Raw genomic sequence first — 27,210 nt, 5'->3', positions numbered from 1 at the left:
CTCAATTACAGCTCTTGATCTCAAGGAAACGGCAGACATCATAAGGAAGACTGACTGCTTTGCGCTGGCTTTCACCTGGAGCTCAATGCAGCCAGAAGCAGTGCTCCAAGGACCCATTGCTGTGCCCGTGCCCACGTCCAGCAGCACTGCGGTGGCTCTTTCCACGTTTCCATGCAGGGATCTCTAGGGCTAATCAACCACTGCCACTGCACCCAAGTTAATATGCCCACATTGTGCTTAACTGTGTAACGTGAGAGTTGGGAATGCAACCGGAACCTGAAAGCTTTTACTTTTGTTTTAATATGTGTATATAACTTCGGTATTTCAGTCCCAGAGGATTTGCCTTTCTGTCTGTGGTTAAGATCGTGGTGTTTCCTCACACAGATCACTGGAATTTCAGCATTTTCAGGTATCTTCCCAGAACTAAGAACTCGTGACATTACTTTATAAGCAAGGGGGGAAAGCAGTGGTTTGAAGTGTACTTCAGTTCTTTCAGATCAAAGACCGTGTCTTCCGATGTGTCTCTACAGTGCCCAATGGTGCCTGGGTCAGACTGGGACTTGTGGTTGTTACTGTCACAACAAAAGCAACTGTGGTGGTGCATGGGACAGAACTGATATATTTTGCTATTTTTATGTGTTCTATATCTAACTAGCGCATTTTCTTTGCAAACCAATTCGTTTCCTGTTTACATACCAAATTCCCTATAGCGTGTTTGCTGCCCCATGTCACGGCTGTCATTATCCCTGGTGAAGAGGACTGTACTGCTCTCACTTTGGAGTTTGTCAACAGCATTCATGACCAGAAAAGCTCTTTGTGGGACTGTGAAGTGTGCCTTCTCCCTTCTGCTCCAGCTGGAGAAAGCACACTGCTGTCCTAGGGTCATCCAGCTTTAGCAGCCTGGCAACCAGCAACAGAAGCTGGAAACCAAAACTAGGTCTCCTGTCCCACCTCTCCCAGGGGTGTTAGCGGACCATCAGGAAGAGCTCCCCAAAATACTTCAGCAAACAGGCATCATTCAGTTGGCTGCTCCTTAGCTGACACCTAGCCTTGTAGGAAATTCATCGAAGTACAAACAAAATCATACATGTATTTATTCACAAAATGAATTTCTAAAAAGCAACAATGTTTCAGTGTATTTATTATTTTTTCCAGATAGCCTGCTATTGTTTTGCTATTGAGAAACACACCTTCAAACATTGGATTCCTTCAATTTCAGAAGCACAACTACATTTATTATATTTGGTACCGTGCAAGGCACTTTTAATTTGTATTCTTACTGAGCTAGATTTTTGTCTGAGACCAAACACGAGTTCTTTGTTTAAAAGCTGTTAATGCCTAGACTGAGATACTAGCTTTGTAATTCTAACAGGATGTCATATAGTCTCTTTCTTTGAGCAGCTTTGAGTACAGCCCACCTTTTAAAAAGGGAGGAACAAATTCACTGTTGGCCCCGAAGGGTGCTGTCATTACTTGCAGTCGTGGAACAGAATTTGTTCTACTGGTGCTTAGCTCAATAATTCCACTTCATCCTACCATGCTAGGCTTTCTTCTTATGCCTGACTGGATAAAAAAAAAAAAAAATTGTTATCCAAAGCTGCATAATTTTGAGGTTTTAAAATAACTTTAAAAAGTTACATTGAATTATATGTTACCTATATATATGTAAAAAATGGATGGGAACAGGAGTGCCTGCTCTTCTGGTGTGGTACTGATACAAAGTCTAGCAATCAACTGTTCTTTGCCACTAAGCCCTACATTCAGTATTTTCAGGTAATATAATACTAAAGAACAGTTGATGCACCTTATCCTGAAGCACTTAATAAACTAGAGTCAACAGATGTGAAATTTGAGGAAGCGCTCAGGGAAATCTAGGGACTTCCCTGAAAATTAGGATTTATGGACTATAATCCCATTGATGATAACTGAATGATAAACCCCACATTGTTTGCATTTGTAACAATTCTTGAGTGATTTCATTGTTCTCAAAGAAAAAAAAAAAAGCTGCTTTTGTTCATTGTTGATACAAAGTCACTCTTGTTGTTGCAGACCAGGCACTTCCTACTTTACCTGGGTATTTTTATCCACAGTACTTTGCTGTGTTTGAGAGATAAGCCCTTACTCCAGACTCCGAATCACACTTCCCCCTCAAATTTGGGCAATGTCTGATCCAGATCGGGATCCAAACTTTCTAGTTTGGGCCTGCCTTTCATTGTGGTAAATCAACAGTCGGGAAATCTAAACAATCTGTTCATGTTGAAATTTTGGTTTTTTTTAATCTTACTTCCTTTCTAGCAAACAACAGAGGTTTATTTTCTTCTCTTCAGGACAGAAAACTGTTTACTCTGTGACCTTATTTTTTAAGCTGCTACTTCATTTGCAGGGGGAAGTCCTAATGACCTTGCTCACCACGCAGCCTGGGAGCTTATCAATCAGTACAGGGTTTGGCAGGAAGGCAAGAAAGCTCTCCTGCAACCAGATCTATTACCAGAGATCCCCCTGCCTGGGCACAAGTGTCTCACGGCCAGTGACCTCCTGTACTTACACACACTTTTTATTGCTAGGTGTAGCTGCAGTCTAAAGACTCAAAATTAGTTCATAAATTAATTTTCTTCATTTTTTTTTTGTTCAGTTCTATACGTGTCCATGATTAATTTAATTTTAAATATATCTTTAACACCTACCTACATTTTAATCGACACTAAATATTCTGAACGTAATGCACGGTAGGTTGAAATGCGATCACAAACCCAGATTTTTCCTTTCCGTTACCTTTGCAGCTTAGAAAACGCTCACAGGCATTTCATTCTGCCCTGACATCAACAGAAATCTTTCCACTGACTGCAGCAGACGAGGATCTGACCCTAAACTAGGTAACTGGGCCTGTACCACGGGGTCTGCTTATTCCGCTAGATTGTCTGAATGGTAAAATTTTAAAACTGTCCTGAAATATGCCTCAATAAACCCAAAGCAGAGCCTTAGAAAATACCACGCTGGTGTTGCAGCTCTGCCAGGAGGAACTGGTCTGTTCCCTGGTAGGAAAGGAGGTCTTGCTCTTTCTCCCTCCACCATGAAGACGAGTGAAGGCCTTCCTCCTGTGTCTCATCGTTGGCTCTTCTGGCACACCCAAAACCCAGCGATCCATTTGACGCTCGGGAACCCTCATGACAGATATGATTAGACAGACCTAGTCGATCAAAACGGAAGAAGAAAGTGAATTTCACTAAACCTGTGCAATCATTCAAATGACGTGCTAGAAAAGCCTCTTCTTGTATCAAACAGGTTTGCTACCAGTGCAAAGGCAGAGCTGTATTCCCCAGCCCTACCGCTGGAAATGCATTTTACGCACCTTTATGTTGTTACCAGTGCACAGCTGCGGCAAGATGTGCCATTTTCTAAATTCCAGCTAGTCCGCTTGCAGAAATGCGATCATCAGCGATCGTACATTTCTGAAGAAATCCAATCAGTTCTTACAGCCCAGTTGGCGTTTATGGCACTGTCAATTAGAAAATAAACAAAGTCCCTTAATGACAGAAGAGGGCAAATTTTGATACTGGAAGCGCAGAGAAATAATAAATCTGTCAAAGGCATTTCCACAACATCATTTTTCAGAGCAGAGCGGCTCTTAAAAAAAAAAAAGTCTTACAAAATATTGCCATGCTGTAAGCAATAGTTCAAGTTATTTGTGATGTTTTGAGCCATTCCTGCTGCCAGAGAGAGCACGACGGTCCCAAGGGGGGGATCCAGACCCACTGCCCCTGCCCCATCAGCACCCCGAGTCCCGGAGACAATTGCTGTCTGCGGAAAGGGATATCGAAATATCCTCCAAAGTATCGTGATACCTCAGCATTTCATCAATTGGTGTTTCACGGGCACAAGGGAAAAGGACTGGCACCCCATGCTTTCAGGGAAGCTTGCTGGTGGCTCCCAAGAGGTTTATGGGGGGCTCGGCCCTTCCTGGAGGTTGAAGCACCGCACCGAGGGCGGCCCGGTCTTCTTGTTTTTTGGGGTAAATCGCCCACACTCCGGGCACCAGACTCCTAACGCCGGCGGCTTCCCGCAGGGCCCAGTTTAGGAGAGGCCACACCAACCTCCCGGGGCACGGCGCCCCAAACGCCCGGGTCAAGGGCCGGGACGGTCCCGGGGCGAGGGAAGGGGGAGGATGGGGAGGCCAGGCCTCGCCGGGGGCCCGGAAACGCCGCCCGCGGGGCCTGGGGCCGGCCCGCCGGGTGGGCGGAGGGGGGCGGCGGCAGGGCCGGGCCGGCGGGCGCTGCCCCGCCGCGCTGAGGGGAGCCTGGACGGCGGCGAGTCGGGGCTGGGCGGCGAACCGACCCCCCCCGCCTCCTCCTGCTGCTGCCGGGGAGCGGCGCGGAGCGGGGCGGCCCCTCGGCACGGCACGGCGGGGCGGGCGGGAAGCGGCGCGGCGGCGGCGGTAGGACCCGGCGGCCGCTCCCCGGAGGATGTGAGCGAGCGCCGCGGAGACGCGTGTGGGACGAGCCCGAGCCCGGCCCCGGCTGCGGGAGCTCGGCCCGGTGGCGCGGGGGGGAAGGCGGCGGCGGCGGCTGCGGGGGGGCTCCTACGCGAGGCGAGGGGCGGCCTCCCCCTCCCGGCCGGAGGCAGGGCGGCGGCGGCGGGGGCGAGGCGGAGCGGCGGGGAAGGGAGGCCGGCAGCCGGAGCGGGCGTGTGAGCCCCATGGGCCGAGCGCCTGCGAGAGGGGGAGGAGGAGCCGCCCCGCCGCCCGCCGCCCGGGGATGGTGAGGAGGCGGCGGCTGCCGGGAGCCCAGTGAGGCCTTCGCTCGGCACCCGCCGGAGAGCCCGCCTCGCTAGCTTCCCCCTTCCCCCCGGCTCGCTCGCTGGCTCGCTCCCCCCTTCCCTCCCCTTCCCCTGCCTCCCTCCCCGGCTCCCTTCCCCTGCCGCTGCCACCCTCCCATCACCTCCTCCCCGGGCTCCAGCCATGTAAGTGACCCGCTCCCCCGGCTGGGAAGGGCTGGGGGAAGGAAGCGACGGGGCCGGGGCCTGCTCCGCTCGGCCGCGCCGTGCCCGCCGCATTGTGCCGGGCCGGGAGGGGAGGGGAAGGGAAGGGGGGCGGCCGCCCTCCTCCTTCCCCGGGCGGCGGCCGCTGACCCGCCTAGGCCGCGGCGGCGGGCGGGGGGCTGCCTCGCCGCCCCCCCCCCCCCGCCAGAGCACGGCCGGGCTGCGGCGGCCGGGCGGGGTGGGTGAGGGGGGCCGGGCTGCGGGCGGCCCCCGGCCGGCGTCCTGCCGGCGGGCCCGGGGCCGGCAGGAAGCTGTTGGCTCCCCCGGGGTGCGGTGGATGAGAGGGCGGCGGGGCGGGGGGCTCGCTCTCCGGCGGCCCTCGGGCCTGCCCCGGCCCCCTCGGAGCCGCGGCCCTCCAGCGCCGGGCTGGGGCCGCCCGGGACCTGCCCGAGCATCCCCTAGGGAAACGGGGGTGGCGGCGGGGGTATTTCTAAAACTGCGGCAGATAAAGTCGCCAAGCGTGTGTCGTCCCGTCCCCCCCCCGCCTCTCCTGCACCCACCCCCTTTCCCCCCACTTGTCTTCTGTAGCCGCGTTGTTCAGCCCAGCTCCGCTTTGCGGACCACTAAGTGTTTGCCGACGGGGGTGTGATTATCTCCGTGGGCATTTGGCGTGTGTAGGTGGCTGTGCAGCGCTTGTGGACTTGATCTGTATTTTTTTCTTTTTTTTTTTTTTTTTTTGCAGTCGTGTTTTGCAGAGCTGTAGGGAGCTGTCTGCAGTTTCCCCCCCCCTCCGCTCCCCCAGGTGAAATTCTGCAGTTGCCGAAATGTTCTTGGAGACTTCTAGGACTTTCGCTTCTGTTTCTTTATTAAACACAAAATTAGAATCAAGTATATGAACGTACTGGGACTTTTAATATATTTTACTGACAGTACGCTGCTGATGCCGTTGCAGCTTGCACCTTATTGGTATCCCCCCCTCCTCCCATCCCCCTGGAGAGAGTGCTTAGCTGTTTTTCTTCTTGCTTCGTTTTCCTACCACCTCTAACATATAAGAAGCAAATCCCTGATTTGCTCTTGTTTGTTTTATTTATATCACAGGAGGGATGTACATTTCAAAATACAGTTATAAAGGGGAGTTACTAACACTTAATTCAGAAGAATATTTGTTTACAGGTAAATAAATTTGACGTACTGCGTGATTAGTAATTACTTTTATGTAGTAGTTAATTTCCTGATGACAGCCACAACATTTGTCTGAGTTAACAGATTTAACGACACTGTGGAACTACCTTTGATTTTTTAAATAGGAGGGGTTTTGTTGTGTGTGATGTTTATAGAACTGTTTTTGGTGTGCAGCAGTGGTAAATCAAATTTAAGAATTGATCCAATGTCCACAAGTAACTTGTAGCTCCAGCATTCACTTGCTGGCTTATAAAAATGTCCTGTAAGTGATTATATTAAGAATTAAATAGGTTCACGACTGACTTGATTTGTTTGGGGACAGAACAAAACTTCTGTTATAAAGACTTTAAAATGGAATTTGACTAAATGCATCTCAAATTGGTACAGAAGTTCTGAGCGGCACAGTTCTTAAATTATATGAGCATATACTGTAAAAGGAGTTGTTCTTGTGTGGGAACATAAAGAGGATTTTGTCTGGGCCCTGTCTTTGACAGAGAGGGCATGAAGAAGTCTCTTTTTTGCCATCACTCAGTTTTGAAATAGGCAGCTTAGTTTGTCCTATCAAACTATAGTCGTGGTTGCAGCTGGATGTCGTAACTCTGGCCCCTCACCTGGGCAGTGTTAACCTCCTGTCTATTGATCAGCAAAGGCAGGAGAGCACAAGCATTTCGAATTACAGTTTTGTAAGCTTAGATCAGGATAACAGATCAAAAGAAAAGTAGATGTGGCTTTAAGGATTTAAATTTTCTTTTCCACTTGCGATTTTCCCTATAGCTCTTAGTTTCAGAGAAGCCTTTCTGAACCTTGTGGTAAGCTGCACGTGCTGCCATGAAATACCAGTTTAGATGTGGTGTCATTCGACACAGAACATATGGTAGCAAATACTGGTGACCACACCTAACTCAAGGCCCACAATGCGTTTTTGTAAAGTAAGCTAAGATGCTGGAACAACCTGGTCCTTCTAAGCTTTCTTGAAAGCTGTCTGCCCAGATTTGGTAACTGGGTCATGGGGCGAAGCTACTGCTGTGTGCTTAGAGGGCCTTGAGCGCGTTGGAACCGCTGCTGCTCCTACGAAACACCCAAGGCAGGATTTGCATAATGCAGGAGATGTACTTCACTGGTCAAAGCCTGGTGGGGACACCTTTCTGTATGCTCCACTTGAAATGCTGGCTGGAGCCCAACTTTGTTGTGTCTGTGCTGTTCAGGTGCGCAGTCAGCTGTGAGCTCACGCTGGCATCTGGGATCTACTGTGGGAAGAAAGCTTAGGTTGCTTATGTTATCCCATGTAATGGGCCTAAACACATACCCCTCTGCCCCCCTCTAATTCCAGTGTGTCTCATCTGCTTTTCTGACAGTGTCATGTGTGCAGGGGCAGCTGGACCCTTTTTTGCCTGGTCCTGCTGTTGTGCATCATAAGAACACGTAAGGATATGTAGTACATTAGGGCTCAGGGTGTCCTGGAGCATCACGAATGTGCCACAGTGGGCATCGGTAAGTGGTGGTGTGATGGGCAGAGTGTTAGTCCAGGAGATGCTTTGCTGTAACCTGCTTTCTGATCTGGGCTAACTAGTGCAGGCTGGAAGCCTGGATGCAGTCTAACATGCCAGGTGAGGCAGCAGCAGGACCAAGGTTGGTGGGTCTGATCCTCCTTCAGTCTCTTGCTTACTCTCCCTTGTAGACAAGGTAATTACCATGGATGCGCTGCTCCTGTAAGTTTGGGTTTCAGCTTCAGCATTGCGGAAGAATTCTGTTTCTTTCTGCTCTGCTTTAGGGTGTGAGTAAAAAGAATATAAAATTCCATCTTGGAAAGAGGGCAAGGAGGACAGATTCATCTCTTGATCTTGTAGAGACAGAAGAAGGTGGGCATAATAAGTAGAAGAGAGTGAGAGAAGGAACTTTAACACAAGTCTCCTAAATACAGAAGAGACGGTTCTGCTCCACCTTCTGTTGAATGGTTGGTTTGATTGACTCCTTAAAGTAGGTTTCGCTGTTGCAGTGCCTAGGGAAGTGAGTTATCTCATTATTTATGAAGTTAAAAACCTTTAAGAAATTAATATATGCGTAAAACCAGCATCACCGTGATATGATGCTAATGTCATGCCGTTCATGATTTACTGCACTTCAGCCACGTGAGGAATACTTTGGTATTGAAAAAGGTATTACAGAGATTCATATTGAAAAACAAGCAAACAGAAGGCTAAGAGAAGGAGTTGTTTAGCTTTTGACAGTATTCAGTCATGTGCAGACACAGGCTGGAGGAGCCAGGTCATACTTACCTCAGATGCCCTCTGTTCACTGGGAACCATTCCTAGATGGCCGTAAATGAGGACTGTAATCATTCCCTTTTTTTTTTTTTTCCTTTTCCACTCTAAGGATTTTATGGAAAAGGAACTTTCTCTGGTTTATGCATCTTCAGTAGCACGTTGACCTGTAGTTAACTGGTTCTTCTATTCCAAGAAATTACTCTTATTTACTGCCACTGTCTTCAATAGCGTCTTTTACTAAAATAGATGTATTAGGCACAGTTTGAATGTGTGTTTTAAAATATACCAGATAGAGTGGGTTTGCTTCTGTTGGAGCTGTGTCTATGGGCATCTTGTTGGGCAGTGAGAAGGGATTCCCAGCTCTTCACACTGTGAAGAAAAATTAACTTTAGTTCCCCCTTATAAAATAAGTGCCCTGGGTTAGCTGATGGAAGGACTGAGGTGGAGCCCATGCTGCAGGTTAGTGTCAGGGAATATCTAGTGTTAGCCCGCTTCATTGTGCCGTGCCACCCAATTTTCTGTGCATGGCTCCTTTATAATATTCCCTGCCCCTTTCACCACCCCTTTCTCTCCCCTTGAAGGAGACAGGCAGGTAAAGACACTTCCCTGGTAGCAGGGCTGCAGTAACAGGTGGGGAATGTTTCTTGGGTAGAAACTGTAGGGAAAAGGCAGTCCAAACTTTTTTGGACACCACAGAGAGTTGAAAAAGTAGTTCCTCTGAACTTTGAATTTCTTTGTTGATCTGCTTTTTTTGGGCTGTATTGTCATTCAAATTCAGATTATGAGATGACAGTTTAGCCGATGACAAGCAGGAGGCTGCCAAGTGGTAATCTTGGCAAGCGTTAACCCAGGAAAACCTGGAGTGAGTTAGCTGCAGATTGCAGAATTTTGGGCCTTCGTGCTTTTTTTCTGTTTTTAATAATAGGATTGTCCTTTCTACAGGCTAGTTTGGCTTGTAGCTTCCTTTTTTTGTGTATGGTTATCTAAAAGGATATTGATTGTTCAATGCAGCTAAATCATTGAGTTCAAGATGCAGAGGTAGTTCGCACAGTCCCTGAGTTCTGTTATGGCAGAACGTTAAGAAGTGTTAACTTTCATGCCTGGGTGTTGCATTTCCAGACGTAAGCTGCGATAATCTTAGGGGTTTTGTTCAACACTCTGCAAATCGCTTGATGCTTAAATGAAGCCTCTAAACAAGGTCTAGTCTCCTCTTGACATCAACAACTAAGTCTAGCTCGTATGACTATTGTACATGCAATTTTGAAAGGAGAACAAAAGCCTGACATGTTAGTCAAGTTCTGTCCTTGTTGCTCTGGAGCTGAAGGAGTCTGTTCCAAGGTAACTCTGGCAACTGTGGGTTACAGGTCTGTATTCTGCAGCATATGGTGTTCTCATATTTATTTATGAAATTAAGGAATTCTTAACATGTCTCTTGTTCCAATGTCGGTTTTTTGTGTGTTTTCCCTTCCTCAGGCAAATGATCTATCTATTTCTTGGAGCTGATAATTATAACCGGTGAGATACAGCAGACTTGTAATTTGGAAACACCCACCCTCTCCCCCCTTGTTTCTGGGGAAAAACTAGAAAATAAAATGTTACTGGAAAAGTTGAGGAATAGTGATAAACAGTGAAAGTTCATACGCAAAGTATCAGGGGAGTGACCTCCTTTCTCCCAGTCTGTTTCTGCTGGCAGTGATGGAGCTTGCTCAAATTTGACCTCCTTGCTTTGAAGGCTGCCCATTTCAGAGCACTGGTGATGTACGGTACAGAGCCCTCTGTCCCTGCTGGGGTTTCAGTTCTAGGTTGGATTCATTTTAACCACCTGTTTCTTCCATCCAGGATTGTTGTCTTAGTGAGTTATGGGGAATTAGTTGCTTTTTAATCTAGTTTCTGATGGATGGCTATCACCTGCATGTTCAGAGATAATTGATGCACACGTGCCAAATGCATGCAGAGACAGTATGTGTTTGTTAGGTGGAAATGTGATGTCTCTGTGGTTGGAGAGAAACTGCAGTGCAAGCCAGGTCTTTGGTGGCAGGTTACAAATGCTGCTGGGTTTTGGTTTATTAAACTTTTTGGTTACTGCTGGGAATTTGTCACCAATTACGTTTTTTGATCACCCAAGTAATACCAAAATGAATGGCGGTATGGACACTTCAGAGAGCACAGGAGTCGTTAAAGAAAAACAAACATGGAACATTTGTACCAAAAGCAGAAAAATAATCAGATTCAATTTAGAAAAATAATAAAAGCTAATGCATTTGGGAAGAGATTACTTTCAATGAGGGAGAGAAATGCGAGGCACATTTCTGTGGTAGTCAGCCATGAGCTAGACACATTTTCAATAAGATAACGGCGATTTTGAGCTATTTAGATAGGGACTTCATCTCATAAAACAGAGGGGTAAAAATCCTAAGTTGTGCTTAGGCGTATTTCATTGCGAGAAAGGCAGCAGCAAACTGCGGTGCTTTCAAGGAAGAGCAATAAAATTGTTCAGGGTGCTATAAGGGCTGATTTAGGATAACAGAAAGGTACGTGAGCTCATCTGAGATTCTTTGTATACCTCTAGGAGAGGTAGGAGTTATAAATATCAAAGGTAGAGAAGACACTTTTTGGGGAGTCAAGGAGATCTGAGCAGGATTAATAGGATGATGCCGAAGGTAGAAAAGTCTGAAGCAGAGTATTGTGAATTTTTACTGTCAGAGGTTTATTTCTAAGATGCACTGTATGCTATTGATAGACTGCTATACATCAGGCTCTAAAGAAACCTTCCAGAAGAGGTTCTGGAAGTCTCCTTACCAGGAAATGTTTAGAACTGGACTTCGTGAAATCTCAGAATTTTTGTTGTTGTGGAGAGTGAGGTGTTGGAGAAATGGAGGTCTACTGGGCAAGGTCTTGCATCCACCTCTAATCCAGACAGCATCTGGTGACGACGTGAGTCTCCCCACGATCAGCCTGCTCAGTGAAGAAGCAGGGCTTTAGCAAGCATGTATTTTGGCACCTCTGTCTGCCAAGATGTAGAAATCCTTGTGAAGAGCTAAGCCCTCGTTTAGCATTTGTAATAATAATAATAAATACCCAAACCATCAACCTAGCAGTGAAAGCTACTCCCTGTCGTATCCCTTACTGTACATATGTGACATGCTTTAAAATGATGGCGTGCTCTTCTTTTGACCCTTTTAGAAATAGCCGAAAAGAAGAAAAACGGGAAAAAACACCCCATCCCTTTTGTGGAGCCTTCTGCGGGAGTTCAGGAATTTCAACAGAGTGATCTTTCGGCATAAACTGGTTTTTCAAGAGACATTCCTGCCATTATGAATGAAGTAGCAATAGTGAAGGAAGGGTGGCTTCACAAACGAGGTAAGTGTCTGTTCCCTCCAGGACAGCAGCTTGACTTTCTCTCTCGTGGTGAGCTGCCTTTAGCAGCAGTGTATCTTCGAATAGTTTGTTATTTTCCCGTTCACCCTGATGGGAAATGGCATATAAGGAGTGTGTGTGACTTTCTCTCAAGTTTGAGAAAACACACTTGTAAGGGGTTTTCTTTGGGTGTGTGCATGTGTGTGTGTTCACCGAAAACTGCGTCAACTGCTTTGAAAATGATGATAAAGATAGCAACTGAAGGGGATGCTATTTAGAGTGTTAAAGGTTAAACTGTAGCAAATTATTTTGGTTTGTATGTAGATCTGTAGCTTTTTGTGTTAGAAGGTAGAATTGTCTTGAGGTGAGTCTTCATTTGAATGGTGAAAAATATGCTTGCATTTTGCGAGCAGTGCTGGGCTCTTGCAGAGACTTGCTAGAGAATGTGCTATTTTGTTCGTGTCTGAACTGCGCTTGGTACCAGTGTCCTAGGCAGGAAGAATAGCCTTGAGTTTGTGCGCTCTCCGCATTTCTGCGGTACCACTAATGACATTTGATTTTTATAAGAAGTCTTTATTCTTGACTGGGTGGCAAAACTGAAATAACATAGTCACATGTACCGTTATGCTTTTTGCATTCTTAAATGTTTTATTGCGAAAACAGTGGGTTTGATCTTTTTTCTGGGGGGTAGGGGGGTGTTTGTTTTCAAGTACTACAGCATTTCTCCTATAAGGTACTTGATTTACCTGTTTCTTCGTATGCTTCTTTGCATTCTGCTATCGTTTCTTGGAAAGGGGAACAGTCTTAGGTACTTTCCATAATACCGTCATATTTTTGGACCAGAAACAGAATCTGTGTGCTCCAGCAGTAGGGAAACTCGCATGGTTCTGCAGACTCAGGATTTTTCTAGAGGGTTTGCATCAACTTGCCTGAAGGTGCAAAGGTGTAGCATAATTATTTCTGGAAGAAAATGGAAATACGTTATCATAACCTTGATAAAGGTTGATGCTGCTTCTGCAACACTAAGAAATTTCTAAGAATTTAAAAAACCTGTAGCTAATCCATGTTTTAAAAGGGTGGAAACACGTATTTCTAACAGCTGGATATTAGTTTAGCAAATGGTCTGATGCTTGATGTAAAAAACGTTTTGATAAAGTTTTTTCGGTTTCTTTTTTTTCTTCGTTTCTGTTTTATGTCAGTTAGAAATGCCTTTCCACTCATCTTAAATAACTCATTCCATAATTCTGGTGTGCTGAGGCTACCTTGTTCTGATAAAGTATTTGAGAATTGTGCTGTGTTTGTATAAAACAGGAGAATGAAACACAGTATTATGCTTCTCATTCCCATTTTTGAATCTAGAAACTCTTCAAATCAGAGACACGTTTTTAGTTTTAAATGATGTTTCTAGGCTGAGGTGTTTTTTAACTGCCTGTTGTTACAATTCTTTCTGCACTTACCTATAACTTAAAAAAAATTTTGTTATTTTGAAGTGCATTGTACAAAAATCTGAGAAACATTTATTTTAACAAGTATGAAAAAGGAATTGTATTTCCAGGATGATTCAGGGGCAGATGTGTCTGAAACTTTATAACAGTCATGTTGTATTTCAAACTTGTCTGTATTTACTCGAGAATTGAATTTTCATTGTTTCTAGGATTACAATAAAGCTACTTTCAAGTAAGACGACCTCTGGAGGAGGTCTTAGTAGAAGATGCCCTGATCTCCTGATCTGTTGGGGTTTTTTTTCAAATTACCTTAGAGAAACAGATTATTATCTCTGATGGTTTGCTGATAGTATTATGATGAGATTATCTGCTGAACGCATTTCCATTTCCAAAGTGTTACTCTGCATGTTCTGCATATTTGAGACTACAAATTTGTGCCCAAACGCCCAAACTGTTTAATGTATCTCGGCGTGTTTTGGATGCCAGGTTTCCTAATCTTTTTAACCTGTTCCCCAATGCCTTTTTGCCTTCTTGGTATGTGCGGTGACACCTATTTCATTCTACTTCATTGACTTTGCAGCTGTTAATTTGGCATTGTCCATGGGAGAAGGGTTTTAGAAAGCAATGCTATCTTTCCTCCTCAGCTTGCCAGTGTGTCAGCTCCGTTACTCTTTTGGTTTTCAAAGCTGTTTGGAGATCAGTTGAGAAATTCAGTTCTTTTGGTTGGGGGTGCTCGGGGGAACTGATCCACTCGTGTGTGTTTTGTAGAGGATTATTTTTTTAATCATCTACATTTATTGCCAGACCCTATCAGTTTGCTGGCTCTGCAAGATCAAGTGCTTCAACCGCAGGATGTTTCCAAAACTGATGTCTGATACTGTGAGCTTCTGAAGTTAAAGCATAAACAGTAATTACTGCAGGGAGGGACTGCTAAAGGAGGATTTTAGATATAGGAAGTGTATATTGTTTGTCTTTTGGATCATTTATAAAACTGAAAGTTGCACTGCATGTGTTCTTTAAAGATCCTAGGACTTTCCACATGCAAATATGTTAAGTAATGACTGGCCAAAATCCAGATTGGGCAATGATGTTCTCTCTACCTAACATTCCCCTGTAGCTTTGGTTGGTTATGGTGTCTCTTAGTTCACATCCTGAGCAGTTGAACGGCATGGCTGTGTGCAGTTAAACAATTGCTACATCTCACCCCAGCAGTGGCTTAATTTTGGTGGTTTTAATGATTTGTGTACGTATAAATCAGGCTGCAAAGTGCTCTGGAGCCCTTCTGGATGGCAGGTGTATATAAGCATAAAGCCGTCATTAGCAGGAGCAGGTGTTTTGGCCTGGAAGGGAAATAGCAGGGCTTTCTAGAATTGTGGGGTTGTTTTCTTCTAGTCAGCGTGCTTTACATTTCTGTTTTTGTTTCCAAGATTAAAAATACAAATGGAGAAATGAAATTAAACATCGCTGCCTGCCTGAGAGCTCTTGGCAGTTCTGTAAGTCGGTCGCTTGAAGGAAGCTGTACTTCCAGTAGTGCAGATGTTTGTTTGTGCAGGGGCCAGAGTCATCTCCGTGACATGTCTAACCTCAACCAGGCAGAAGTAGAAGAATTCATGAATGAACTTTTTTTTTCCCCTCCCTCTTTTCCCTGTTGGCAGTGCTTGGTACTGTTACGCTAATCACAGTGAGGTGATAGACTCTTGCATGAAGACAGAAACAGTAATTAAAACCACTCTTCGCATAACTGCGTGGCTGAAGTGTTCCAACATACACGTAGAAAATGTGAAGAAACTCAGACTTGGGCTTGGTGTATTGCATGTGTACGTCCAGAATGTGTAGTCCCTGGTTGTGTTACATTGAAGGTTTGTTTATTGGGCAAGGATGGGGGAAACGGGTCGATGCAGAGGTGCTAGAATTGTGACTGAATATGAGGGAGGAAGGAGAAAATCGTCTGCCCATATTGCAGCTTGTTGAGTTCTGAGATTACTGTTTTTCCGGATGTGTGTCATGAGCATTCTTAATTTTGGTCGTGTGTTGTGGAACTTTTTCGGTAAAAGAGGTATGCCGGAGTGTATTTTATTTACTTTACTGATCCATTTTAAAGATCTCATTGGATTTCTTGGCATCTTTCTGCTCTGGTCCCTGTTTATAAAGGTCCTTCTATTGTCTTCAGTCTTCATCCTGTTGTTTTTTTTTTTTTTTTTTTTTTTTTTTTTTAAGTCTTTCTGCAAGGCTAACAAAGAGGGGGATTGTGCGTTTTGATACTCTGTCATTTCTGTCTTCCCTAGTATGTCCGGTTTTCTTATTAGGATATAAACTTGTATGGAAAAAGGAGTCTTTTGGAGGCAGGGAAAGAGGGGGAGGGAAAAATGTACACTGACATTTAAAAAAGGAAATAGAAAATTTGATTTCTCACTTTGAGAACTCTGAAGCAATTATAAGCGGCAGGAGAGACCTGTGTATTCATGTATTAGTATTTAGCAGGAAATGTGGAGCTACATTTTGCTTTTGTTTTTAAATAGTATATAAATGCTTCGCAGTACTTCTAACTGAGAAAACCAGGACATGTCCTCCAAATGTCAATTTGTGTGGACTTTAGGCAGATGAAACTATTTGACTAGTTGGGAGCGTGGCTGCCAAGCTGATCAAAATTGCTACAGGTCCTTAAATGGGAAATTATATGAAAGATACTTACTCCAGTGCTGGAAATACTTCTTTTCTTTTTTTTTTTTGCTAAAGAATTATTTCTGTAATGAAACAGAGTGATACTGATATTCAAATAAATAAGCAGTAGTCCTTGGTGATTTGTCTTCCTGTAGCTTCATTGCATAAAATGAATGTAGGATCCATGTGCAAAAAAAAAATACAATAAATATAAGCCAAGAATTTAAATGCTGATTGTTGCTCTTTTAACTTTCTCTAGCAGAATAGCACAGACGGTGAACTTTAGCTTTGTTATTTTGAACACAGGTTCATACTTTCAGTATTCTGTTAATAAGAATCAAAACAGGATCTTATGAGGTATGACCAGAAGTTAACTTTTTCTTTATTTTTAAAGACAGTGGGTCTCTTGTGTTGCTGTTTTTCTTCACCTCTTCTTTCTTCTCTCTTTTCTGTTCTCACCGTGTTCCGTACCTCTTTTTGTGTGTGTGTGTTTTATTTTGGGGTGTTTTTTATTTTTTACCTTGGCTTCTGTCTGTCCCTGGGATGTAGTGGTGCACTTTCTTGATGACCTGTGTAAGCAGAACCTTCAAGGTTCAGATTAGTTCAAGGATCGTCTGGCTTTCACGGTATTTCAAAGGAGTGGCTGTGGCACTTGATACAAAGGATCCTGTAAGATGCATCTGAACTCTGAAGATGCCAGCTATAGAGGGCACAGCTGCTTCAGAGGAAAAACTGGGGGGAAGAGGAAAGGTAAGAAACAAGATAGGGGCTGAACAAAGAATGGGGGCGGGGGGAAGTTTGGAACAGAGGGAAAGAAGCTGATGCTACTTCCAGAGCCGAAGGGTTGGGTTTATAGGGAAATCTGTAGCCATTCTTATTGGAAACAAAAGATAAGCTGTGTCAGTTTGTGGTTTTTCTTGTGTGTCTCTTTTTCAACAGAAGGGGCAATAGTTTTGCAATGCTAGCTCTCGGTTGCTTTCATTTTGTTTGCCCTGTTCTGGGAAAAGGGGACTGGGGAGGAACCAGGAAATCATCGACCAATAAATCTGACCTTGGTGGTAGGCAAGATGCTAGAGACATTAAGAAAGGATGAGATCACAAAACATCTGGAGAAATATGAGCTGATAATGGCTAGTCAGCTAGACTTTTGGAGGGTAAATCTCATCTGATGGAATTATGTGTGGAGAGATCATAGGAAACAGGCTGGATCCAGTGTACTGTAAAAAGTCTACTTTGGATGACAGGGAAGTCAGATGCTGAGAATTACCTAGTACAGTGTAATTGTACTGTATTACATCTTATAAAGAGCTAGCGTAGCCTAGAGATTGCTCATCTTCCTTCCACTGAGCTGACTACTTAAGTCTTTGACCATCTTTGTTACTTTCCAGTGTCCTTTTAGAAAAGTCTTTCTTCCAGCACGTTTTTCATCTAGGAAACCCCGTTCTTTAAGCCACAGCTTCACATTTTTGGAGGGTGAGGTTCAAATTTTTCTTTTTTCAGTAAAAATTACTCCCCAAAAAATCTTTATTCCAACATTTTTCCCTCACCTTTTTTGCAAAAACTTTCAGTTCTTTAGAGAAGTCATGCTAGGTTAGATGTTTTTCTCTGTGTTTGTAAACTGACTGACTGGAACTTTCATGCAAGTGACACAAAACACACTCTCGCTTTGAATGGCAAAGAGGAAGAGCTCAGATGTTGATGCCCACATTATTTATGTCAGTCCTGGAAGTTTACTTTCATATTCTGTTTTATTGTACATCAGAAGCGAAACAAACTAGGTCTCAACTTTATCTCTAAAAGTGGGGTAGCATGATAAATTACTGTTACTTGTCATTAAAAGAGATTTGAGAATGAGGGATCTAGGATGTTGCAAGGCCTGTTAAATCGAGCTTGGGAATGCTTGATACAGTGGATCATCCAGAAACTGCCTGCATTGGCTTTGATCCTCTCTTTCATGGTTCCTTCATTTTCAAGAAAGAAAAGGTAGGCCTGTGCAAAAAAAAATAAAAAAAAGTTGACCATGTGTGGTTTTCTGTTCTTTTTTTCTCTCAGTAGGCATATTGAGAAGTCATCAGGTTTGGATTTAGGAAGAAAGAAGTACTAAGTGAGTATGCTATTTTGAGGTAGAGGGAGATCAAGAGAGTAAAGCTTGCTTGTTCCTCTTGCAGGAGTGGTTTTGGGCAAGGTGCTGTGCCATGCATTTTAAATTGGGCGCTTGTCCTCACTTCAAGATATCTTCCCTTGCAGCCCCTGTATGGATGCCAGAATGTTCTTTCCCTTCCACCATTTCTTGCTGGTGCTCCCCCTGCGTTAGCACCATCAGTTGCACCCTTTGCCTGTGCCCATGGCTTCCCCTGCTTAAACTTGCTCTGTGTTAGCACTCTTAGCCCTACACTTCACCATCTGAAAAAGCTGGCAAGGACTTTGATGCTGCTGGATTGGTACATGGTGACATGGTCTATCTCCTTTTATCCCCTTTTTATGCTGCAAATAATTCCCTTAAAAATTAGGGTGGTAGTGGGTCTCAGCCACATTCAGGAAAAAAACCTTAATATGTGTTGGAAAGAGGGATTTGCTTTACATTTGAACATTTAATTTGAATACATTTTAAAAGACAGAGCGTTGTGAAAAATAAACAAACAGTTACCAGCCTTGTGGGTTTTTTCCCCTTCTACGTATTGAAGTAACTGATTTACTAAGAAAAAGAGTTAAATCTTACTTAAAAAGTCATCTCTCATGGGGGGAAGACAGAGGCGGGATTATTATTATTTTCAGATGTATTATGTTGCAGGTACAATGTGCCTCTTAAAGGGGGAACAAAAACCAGGAAACTATATGAGGAAAGAGGAAGAAAAAGAATGGAGAAAGAATAGTACCATATTAGGTGTGAAGTTGTGTGCTTCTGTGAGAAATACTTGTTGCAACTGAAAGGGGGAAATAATGAAGACCTACATTGAGTGCAGTTGGAAAACATGTTACGGAACTCTGGGATTATTCTCTCACCTCTTCAAGTTGAGCCAAAAATGTGAAAAAGATAGTTGGTCAAACAATATTGTGAAATTTGTCAATTTATTCAAAAGTGCATGGTCATATTTGAGGACAGCAGAGGTAAACAATCATCACAGACTGCAGGCAAGTTAGTTACTGTTTTCCTGAGTCTCTTGGGTAAGCTGGGAGAGCGTGTTTTGATGTGCCGTCCAAAGCCCAGGCCTTTGGTGAACTGCATGTAGAAATATGCCTTGGAGTCAGTGGTTCTGTGCATGACTGCAGTGGTATTTCATGTTAATATTAAGACTGAGTGCAGCATCTGACTCGTTTACAGGGCTATCAAATCAGTCTCTTCTGCTTGTGCTTTACTAATGTGCTTTTAATGAGGACCACAGAACATGCATGCTGGGGAACTGGGTTTTGTGTTGGTTGTGAACCGTCGTCTTCATAGGAGATACCTGTTTTGGGAGGGAGCTCCAGTATTCGAATGATAGAATGGTTTGGCTTGGAGGCCACCTATAAAGATCATCTAGTTCTAACCCCCTTGCTGTGGGTGGGGACACCTTCCACTACATTGGGTTGCCTAAAGCCCCATCCAACCTGGCCTTGAACGTTTCCAATGATGGGGCATCCACAACTTCTCTGGGCAACCTGTTCCAGTGTCTCACCAGTCCTCACACTGTTATTTTAGTGGACTTCAGGTGCTGATGGGGGTCAGGGCTGCTTACAGCAATTGATGCTAATTCTCAAATTTTAAGTGCAACCCTTTTGTTTGTTGTGGCTTTATAAATTGGTTCCCACCTATAGAAGTTCCAGAGTTTTGAAGGTTTTGGCCCTTTTTCTTTCTGAAGCAGAGGAGCTTGCTAATCCTCATGATGTAGAGGAAAAATTGGAAAACATAAACTGAGTGCCTTTAGACTAAGGAGAAGAAAAAGGGCTGTTTAATTACTTCTAGTAAAAAATCTCCAGAAGTATATGATTTAAAATAGTTTATAGTGCGTGTTTTTATTTTTCTGAACACACAGTTCTGTTAAAGGATCTGGGGATCAAGAAATGTACCCTGATTACACTTGAGAAAGCAAGTGATGTGAAAGAATAAATTTCTCATTTGCTGCAAGTGGCTTGACTGGTCTGATGGCTAATAGAATCATACAAATGAAACTATATTTGAACTGCTTTGTTATCCATCAAACTCCAGTTAAACAAATCTCAAGATTTAAGAGCAAAAAATACTTAAAATTTTTGCCATGTGTTTCCATATGAGCCTTTGTACATGCCATATTACATCTGCCAAATTAATGCTGCCTTGTTTGGAATGGTGTAGTTATACTGATGTGGAAAATACACAAAGTAGGGTTTATGCCCTGAAATGCAAGGATTCCCACTATTTTATTTATTCTTGCCATTATGCCTAGGTGGGAGCTTCACAGTTGAATTGTCAGTAAGAAGTTACACCTTGAAGAAAGCTGTTAAGCAGTTCAAAATCCATTGTCACGCCTCTTCATGCCAGCAAAGTGGGAATACTACTTTGTATTTGCTGCTTGCTTTTCAAGGAGTTGCAGGCATGGATTGTCTGGATTGAGTTTTTTTTTTTTGTGGGTCTTACATATCCCTGCGCCTGCCTGTAGTCTGTAAACATACAAATAGCAGTCGGTTACCTAAATGAAAGTGTTCTCTCTGTAATGCAGATTTTTGGGGCGTTGGTTGGTTTGTTTGTTTTAATTTTTAACTTTGGATCATACGATCTCCTTTCCTCATTAAGGAGAAATGAAACTTTGAGGACACAAAGAAAAGCGAAGACATTTATTTCTTAATTCAAGACTTGACTTAAATATGTAGTTGTGTAATTTTAGCTATATTCCACTGCAAGTTTATGCATGGAGTAGGCTAGAATCCAGGTTGTGATAATCTGTGGTGACAGTGCTGGTTGTGGGGATTGGAAGTAGTTTTATAGGTGGAAATTGATTTCTGGACGTAGGATATGAATCCTTTGCCACTATAAATTAAGTAATCAAGTCACTCTGTGATAAGTGTTCTTTGTGTTGCTCTGGCAGTGTCTTGAGAAGACTGTGCTTTAGGTTGGGAGGTTAAATGCCACTAATCATCATTGCTTTTTCTTCAATAATTTTTTAAAAAAAAGAAACCTTGCCTTTTTACGTGATTGTTAATGGAAAAATGGCTTTGCAGCTTTAATACTGCCTTTGGCAATATGTTTCAGACAGTGAAGGAGCAGGATAGTATTTGACTTTTTCAACTTGAAATTTTCTTTAGAGCAGACATCATTGTAGTTCTACGTTGTCTTTTCTGTTACAGATAAGTTTTTGCTATAGCACAAACATTTGAAGGTATGTAACTGATGTATCTCCCGATTTGGAAGTCAAAGTTGCCTTGTTACTTGCATAGGAAAAGTATTTATTGTAAAGAAGAATTAGGGAAAAATTACTTTTTCATACACGGAAAATCACTGCAAACTTGTCAGCAACAGCCTTCAGCTGACTTGCGGAGATATTGCCTACTGAACACTATTGTGACAGCTTGTTTCTGTCGTTTTCGCTGAAGTTTAGCCTGTAAAGTCAAGATATCTTGATCCGAGAGATGGGGAGACAGTTAAATTACATCATCATGGAAGAATACCAGCATACTTAGCTTTAAAGCCATTCAAGACTACATTGGCACCCCTTTGTTATACAGTGTAGCTGAAAACGAACTGCAGCAATAATGAACCAATCCATCTAAATCACAGCAGCTGAACAACTGACTGTTCTATCTCAAAATGCAAATGCCTTGTGCAGAATGGATTTAATTGTAAATGTTTGCTTAGTGGGGAATATGAGCCTTTTAGTTTGTGACAATAATCGTGAATACAAAGACCCACAGAATTTTAGGGTTTACGTAGCTTGTCCCTGTTCTCATAACAATATTTCAAAGTCAGTTTTTTAAAATGTACCATTTGGCTTTTTTCTAGCCAGTGAATAGAACTCTAAATGCCCAATCTCTAAGCGGTGTTTTGAAAACTGAAAGATAAATTTAACTCTCTGTATTTAGATCAGGCAAGATTTTCTGTTGTATTTCTTTCAAATCCATGTTAGGGCTTTTATATAGCATCAGATAATAAGAGGAAAAAGTGCTGACTTTCAGAGCTTGGATTTGTTTTTGCACTGCAGAAATGCCAAGTGTAACGTAGATATTAGCATTTTCTTTGAGGTTCTGGTAAGGTAGACTCTCAAACAATTAAAAGGTTACTGTTAGGAATTTTTATTCTAGCAAAAAACCCAATCAAACACCCCTTCCCCCCCCCGTATTAATATCTTCATTTTTTTTGTTAATTTCTTGAAAGCTGGCTGCTGAATGCAACTAATGAGGGTGACTCTCTGTCACCGACTTGAATGAATTAAAGTAAAATAGCATTGCCATTTTATAGCAAAGAAAGGGAAAAGCTTTCAGAGTTTCACCAGTGAAAAGAGAGAAAGCAGAAATACCTGCCTCCAGGCTGTTCCAAGGTATTTTTCTGTGTGAGGAAAGACAGATAAAACTTTGAGAACACACACACACAAAGTGTGCATGTTTATGCTTCTGTTGGCATTTTGTATGTGTGTTCTTTAATAGCCTTCACATGTGGGTTAGTCCTTCCAAAAAAAAAAAAAGGCAACCAGGCCCCCTGAAGAATAGGCCTTTGTGACATTGGAGAAGTTTACTGCGCCAAAGCTATGGTAAGAATTTGTAAATTTTGGCTGCTGGAGCACTTCCTTCCCCTGCTATGTTTTTAATGTTGGAAACTTGTAAGTGTGGAACAGAGGGTGTGTTTTGGTTGTTGTTTTTGTTGTTGTTGTTGTTTTTTTAAAAAATGACAATGCAAACATTCATTTCGGAAACTAAACCGCCCGTTCACATGACGCTGCTGGCTGTATATAAACACTCTGTTGATCTTGTTCTGCAGAAGTCTTCACTGGGCTTCCAGAATCATACAGAAATGCTCCGCTGCTCTTTTTGGGGCTGTGCTGTGGACTAAGGCTGTATCTGCTCAGATTTAGTTTGCCAAATTAATGTCCCTGAAAGAAATGTTTTTACTTGGAACAGGGCCCTCAAAGCTGGGATGTTTTTCTATGTCTCTTTTTCTCTGTGTGTTTAAAATGTTTCATTCTGCTATCTTGGGAATGGTTTTTGTTATGCCTGTATTACTCGGCTAAAGCTGAACCTGTCGGGGAGATGTTTAGTATTTCTCAGTTGCAAAACCATCTTCCTCTTACATACGGTGTTGTTTCTTCATGCGGATCTTACATTGAATGTTTTAGTTTGTGGTCAGGCAAAACAGCTTGGGATGAGAGAGCCCTGCAGAGCAGAGAGGGCCAAGAGGACGCTGGTAGCTGCACTGCCAGGTGAGCCTTCCCGGTGGCCCCGGATGCAGTGACGAGCTGTACAGCACAGTTGACTTCACAGGGGTTTTCTGGAGTAACCGAGGGCAGAATGGGAGTCCAAGGCTAGACTGTCATGGTGACAAAATATTTAGAAAACATTTTCTTGCTTGAAACAAAAGCTTGGATTGTGCAACATGAAGTACTGTCCCAGTGTAATAAATGGTGTTGTGTGTTTTTAAAGGGTTCTATGTGTTCCCTGACCATCAGCTCTTGCCAGGTTCAGCCTGTTCAGGTAAAACGAGGCATTTTTCCTCTAGAATGTTGCCTTTAAACCCTTTTAAGCAGTGGGGTTGCAAAGACGTAGCAGCCAAATCTGGCCTCACATTTTGAACATAGTGGACAGACCTGTTAATCATAGAATCAAGGAGTAGTTTGGGTTGGAAGGGACCTTTAAAGGTCATCTAGTCCAACACCCCTGCAATGAGCAGGGACATCCTCAACTAGATCTTACTGCTCAGAGCCTCATCCAACCTGACCTTGGATGTTTCCAGGGGTGGCACATCTACGACCTCTCTGGGCAACCTGTTCCAGTGTTTCACCACCCTCATTGTAAAACATTTATTCCTTATACCTAGTCTAAATCTACCCCTTTTAGTGTAAAACCATTGCCCCTCGTCCTATTGCAACAGGCCCTGCTAAAAAGTTTATCCCCATCTTTCTTACAAGCCCCCTTTAAGTATTGAAAGGTCACAAGAAGGTCTCCCCAGAGCCTTCTCTTCTCCAGGCTGAACAACCCCAACTCTCTCAGCCTGTCCTCATAGGAGGGGTGCTCCAGGCCTCTAATCATTTCTGTGGCCCTACTCTGGACCGCTTCCAACAGGTCCATGTCTCTCCTGTGCTGAGGACTCCAAAGCTGAGCACAGTACTCCAGATGGGGTCTCACCAGAGCAGAGTAGAGGGGCAGAATCACCTCTCTCGACCTGTTGGCCATGCTTCTTTTGTGCAGCCCAGGATACGGTTGGCCTTCTGGGCTGTGAATGTACATTGTTGGCTCACGTTGAGCTTTTCATCCACCAGTGCCCCCAAGTCCTTCTTGGCAGGGCTGCTCTCAATCCCTTCATCCCCCAGCCTGTGTTGATTCTGTGGGTTGCCCTGACCCAGATGCAGGACCTTGCATTTGGCCTCGTTGAACCTCACGAGGTTCACACGGGCCCACTTCTCGAGCTTGTCCAGGTCCCTCTGGATGGCATCCCATCCCTCAGGTGTGTCAACCACACCACTCAGCTTGGTGTCATCTGCAGACTTGATGAGGGTGCACTCGATCCCACTGTTCATGTCACTGATGAAGATATTGACCAGTATTGGTCCCATTACGGACCCCTGAGGGACACCACTTGTCACCGATCTCCATCTGGACATTGAACCATTGACCACTACCCTCTGGAAGCAACCATCCAACCATTTCCTCATCCACAGAACAGTCCACCCATCAAATCCATACCTCTCCAATTTAGAGAGCAGGATGCTGTGGGGGACCATGTCAAAGGCCTTACAGAAGTCCAGATAGACAACATCCATAGCTGTTCCCCTGTCCCCTGATGTAGTGACTCCATCATGGAAGGCTGCTAGTTTGGTTGGGCAAGACTTGCCCCTTTGTGGATCCGTGCTGGCTGTGCAGATAGATGCAATGGAACAGCTTCTTCAGCTGTGATGGCTCAGCTGCATTAAGAGCAGTTGCTTAAAACTTACACCTTGTCATTGGCATAGCGTGTTCTGATCCCGAGTGAGCTCTAGGACTAGACTTGGTGATTGCTTTTATTGGGTTGGAACGTGCTGTCTTGCTGCAATAGGAACCTTTTGTACTGTAGGTGTTTTATCCTTCCATAATAACTGATATAACTATTTTTCTGTAATGCCTGAGGTTTTGAGATGTCCCAGCATTACTGATATCTACCCTCTCACTTGAAAGGAAGCCAGAGGTCTAAAGTGTCTGTAGTAGATTGTACATCAGGAATAATATAAAATGATTTTAAGATGACCAAACCTGTGACAACTGAGTGAAGACTACTGGCCAGCCGTGTACAATTCAGTTCAGCATAACTGCGCCATTTGAAGTTAATGCATTTTTTCCCACTCTAGTCTGTGTCTCCTGGGTAATATCAATTGTAATTTTGTCGAAAAGCATGATTTTACATGTATACCGCCTTCTCTGCTTGGGGCAGCAGGTGGCCAGATTTCTTTCTGAAATAGTGACTTGTCTTGGCTCTGCAGCAACTATCACCCAATCGTCTGCAGAGACTGTATTTTTTGATCTTAAAGAAGTTGATGTTTTCAAAGTTGCTGTAGCTGATGGAGCATACTGTTATTCATGAAAATTGAAAACAAAAGCAAAACATGGAAGGGGTGGGGAGAATATACTCTTCTAAGGTTTGCATCATCTTGCATCTTTGTATGCTTGGCATGTAACCGTGTCCCATTCAGAGTGCTGCTCTGAACAGGGCAGAGCCTGTTCTTTGGGCTGCTGCTTTGTTGCTATCTAGTAGTTCCTCTGTTGCGTTGAGCTGCAAAACCAGCTGCTTTTGCTTTTCATACCTATTTTTACCATCTCTAATTTGCTATTAAGATGTTAACTTCTGCCTCCAGTTACCCTAGCATGTCTCTGTGCTGCGACTACAACGTGAGGGCAAGCAAACGCTTCTGTGCTTTCTCGTGTGCTACCCTTTCACACTTGGGAAACGGTCCCTGTAAACAGCTGCAGTACTGCTTTATTATCCTCTTTAAAAGCTCTTGCTCCTTGTGTTGCTTATAAAAGGCCTTGACGAACTTGCAGTGCGCGTGTACTGAGATTGCTGTTCACTGCGATTCCCAGTATTGGTCCTCCTTTTTTTTGTGTGTCTCTCTGTCTGGCCTTCCGTTGTCCCCGTCCTGTGACAGTAAACTCTGCAAAACAAGGACTGTCTCATTGTTTTATTTGTGCAGCAGGTGGCTCGGCTCCAGATGTGTATCTGAAGTTGCAGTGTACTGCGGTAATACAAATCATTATGTTATAGAGAGCTGTATCTAAAATAGGAAAAAAAAAAAGTCAGGTTTACTGTGATAAGTTTTATGCATTTTTAAGGGTTGTTTTTGGCGGGGCTTTTTGTGGTTGTTTTGTGGGTTTTTTTGTGTTAATTCTCTGTCAGGTTACTGGCAGGAATGTGTAAAAAGATCAGTATATATGAAGCTTTATTCCCATTTTAAGGAATCCTCCTCCCTGTAGCCAGAGGAAAGCTTTCTTAGCAGCTGCTCCAGGCTACTGGGAATGGGCTACTTCACAACAGCTCGTTGGTGTCTTGGAGAGGTTTGTTTACTCCCGTGACTTGACTGGGTGTGCTTATGGCAAAACCTCATGTTTCTGAAGGCTTTTCTCTTTTCAGGCACCATTTTAGAAGTGGAATGACACAGAACAGGATGTGTGGTTGTAGATACATGTGCGTGCTTCAGAGGCTGTGCATACCTTTTTGACCATGTACAATCCTGTGCTATTTCTCTCATCATTCATGTGGTGAAATAAAACACGGAGGAACACAGAATTCATTTCTCCTTTTTATGCCCAGTACACACACAGAATGTTTATTGATATTCATCTTCCTGCTGACTCTTATAATCCTCAAACCAGAGACTGGAGGCGAGGAGATTAAGATGAGGGCACACGGCCAAGCAGACTTGAGGTTTTGTTCCTCGAATTTGATTTGTAATTTGCAGTTTGATAAAGTTGCATTCATTGTATTTTTTGCCTTTGTATTTTTGTAATTCTCCTGAATTGCCCACGTGTACTATTAGTTTTAGGATTTCTTTTGTAGAGTTTAGAATGGCCCTGCTTTGATGGAAGATTATACCAGATCACCTTTAATGGCTCCTTTCAACATAAAGTATTCTGTAATTCTTGACCGGTTTGATACTGGGAATCACGTGCAAAGCCCAGCCTGATTTTGAAAGAAAATA

At 43.6% G+C, this 27,210-nt stretch overlaps 1 protein-coding gene and 1 long non-coding RNA gene across 10 annotated transcripts in view; one reads left to right on the top strand and one right to left on the bottom strand.

The window, feature by feature from the left end:
• Positions 1-1,124: 1,124 nt before the first annotated feature.
• Positions 1,125-5,202, bottom strand: LOC134514927 (uncharacterized). 3 transcript variants are annotated; one of them, XR_010070839.1, is made up of 4 exons: positions 4,935-5,202; positions 3,350-3,496; positions 2,990-3,187; positions 1,125-1,563 (listed from the first exon to the last, which is right to left on the bottom strand). It is a non-coding gene; the product is annotated as an uncharacterized LOC134514927 (long non-coding RNA). The 3 variants fall into 3 exon arrangements; XR_010070838.1 differs by having other exon boundaries at positions 1,125-3,187; XR_010070840.1 differs by lacking the exon at positions 4,935-5,202 and adding an exon at positions 3,843-3,982 and having other exon boundaries at positions 1,125-3,187.
• The window catches only part of AKT1 (AKT serine/threonine kinase 1), a 77,562-nt gene continuing 54,568 nt past the window's right edge, over positions 4,217-27,210 (top strand). Inside the window, exons 1-4 of one of the 7 annotated variants that reach the window (XM_063333327.1) lie at positions 4,217-4,462; positions 6,073-6,147; positions 11,604-11,780; positions 16,433-16,633. In XM_063333327.1, the coding sequence (XP_063189397.1) occupies positions 16,558-16,633 (76 nt within the window). In that variant the 5' untranslated portion in view covers positions 4,217-4,462; positions 6,073-6,147; positions 11,604-11,780; positions 16,433-16,557. The other 6 variants (XM_063333325.1, XM_063333324.1, XM_063333323.1 and 3 more) reach the window with 6 other exon arrangements.

Source organism: Chroicocephalus ridibundus, chromosome 4 (genome assembly GCF_963924245.1).
Source record: "Chroicocephalus ridibundus chromosome 4, bChrRid1.1, whole genome shotgun sequence".
In the NCBI taxonomy this organism is placed as follows: domain Eukaryota; kingdom Metazoa; phylum Chordata; class Aves; order Charadriiformes; family Laridae; genus Chroicocephalus; species Chroicocephalus ridibundus.
The sequence above is the reverse complement of the archived record's forward strand: the minus strand, read 5'-3'. Positions and strand labels throughout refer to the sequence as shown.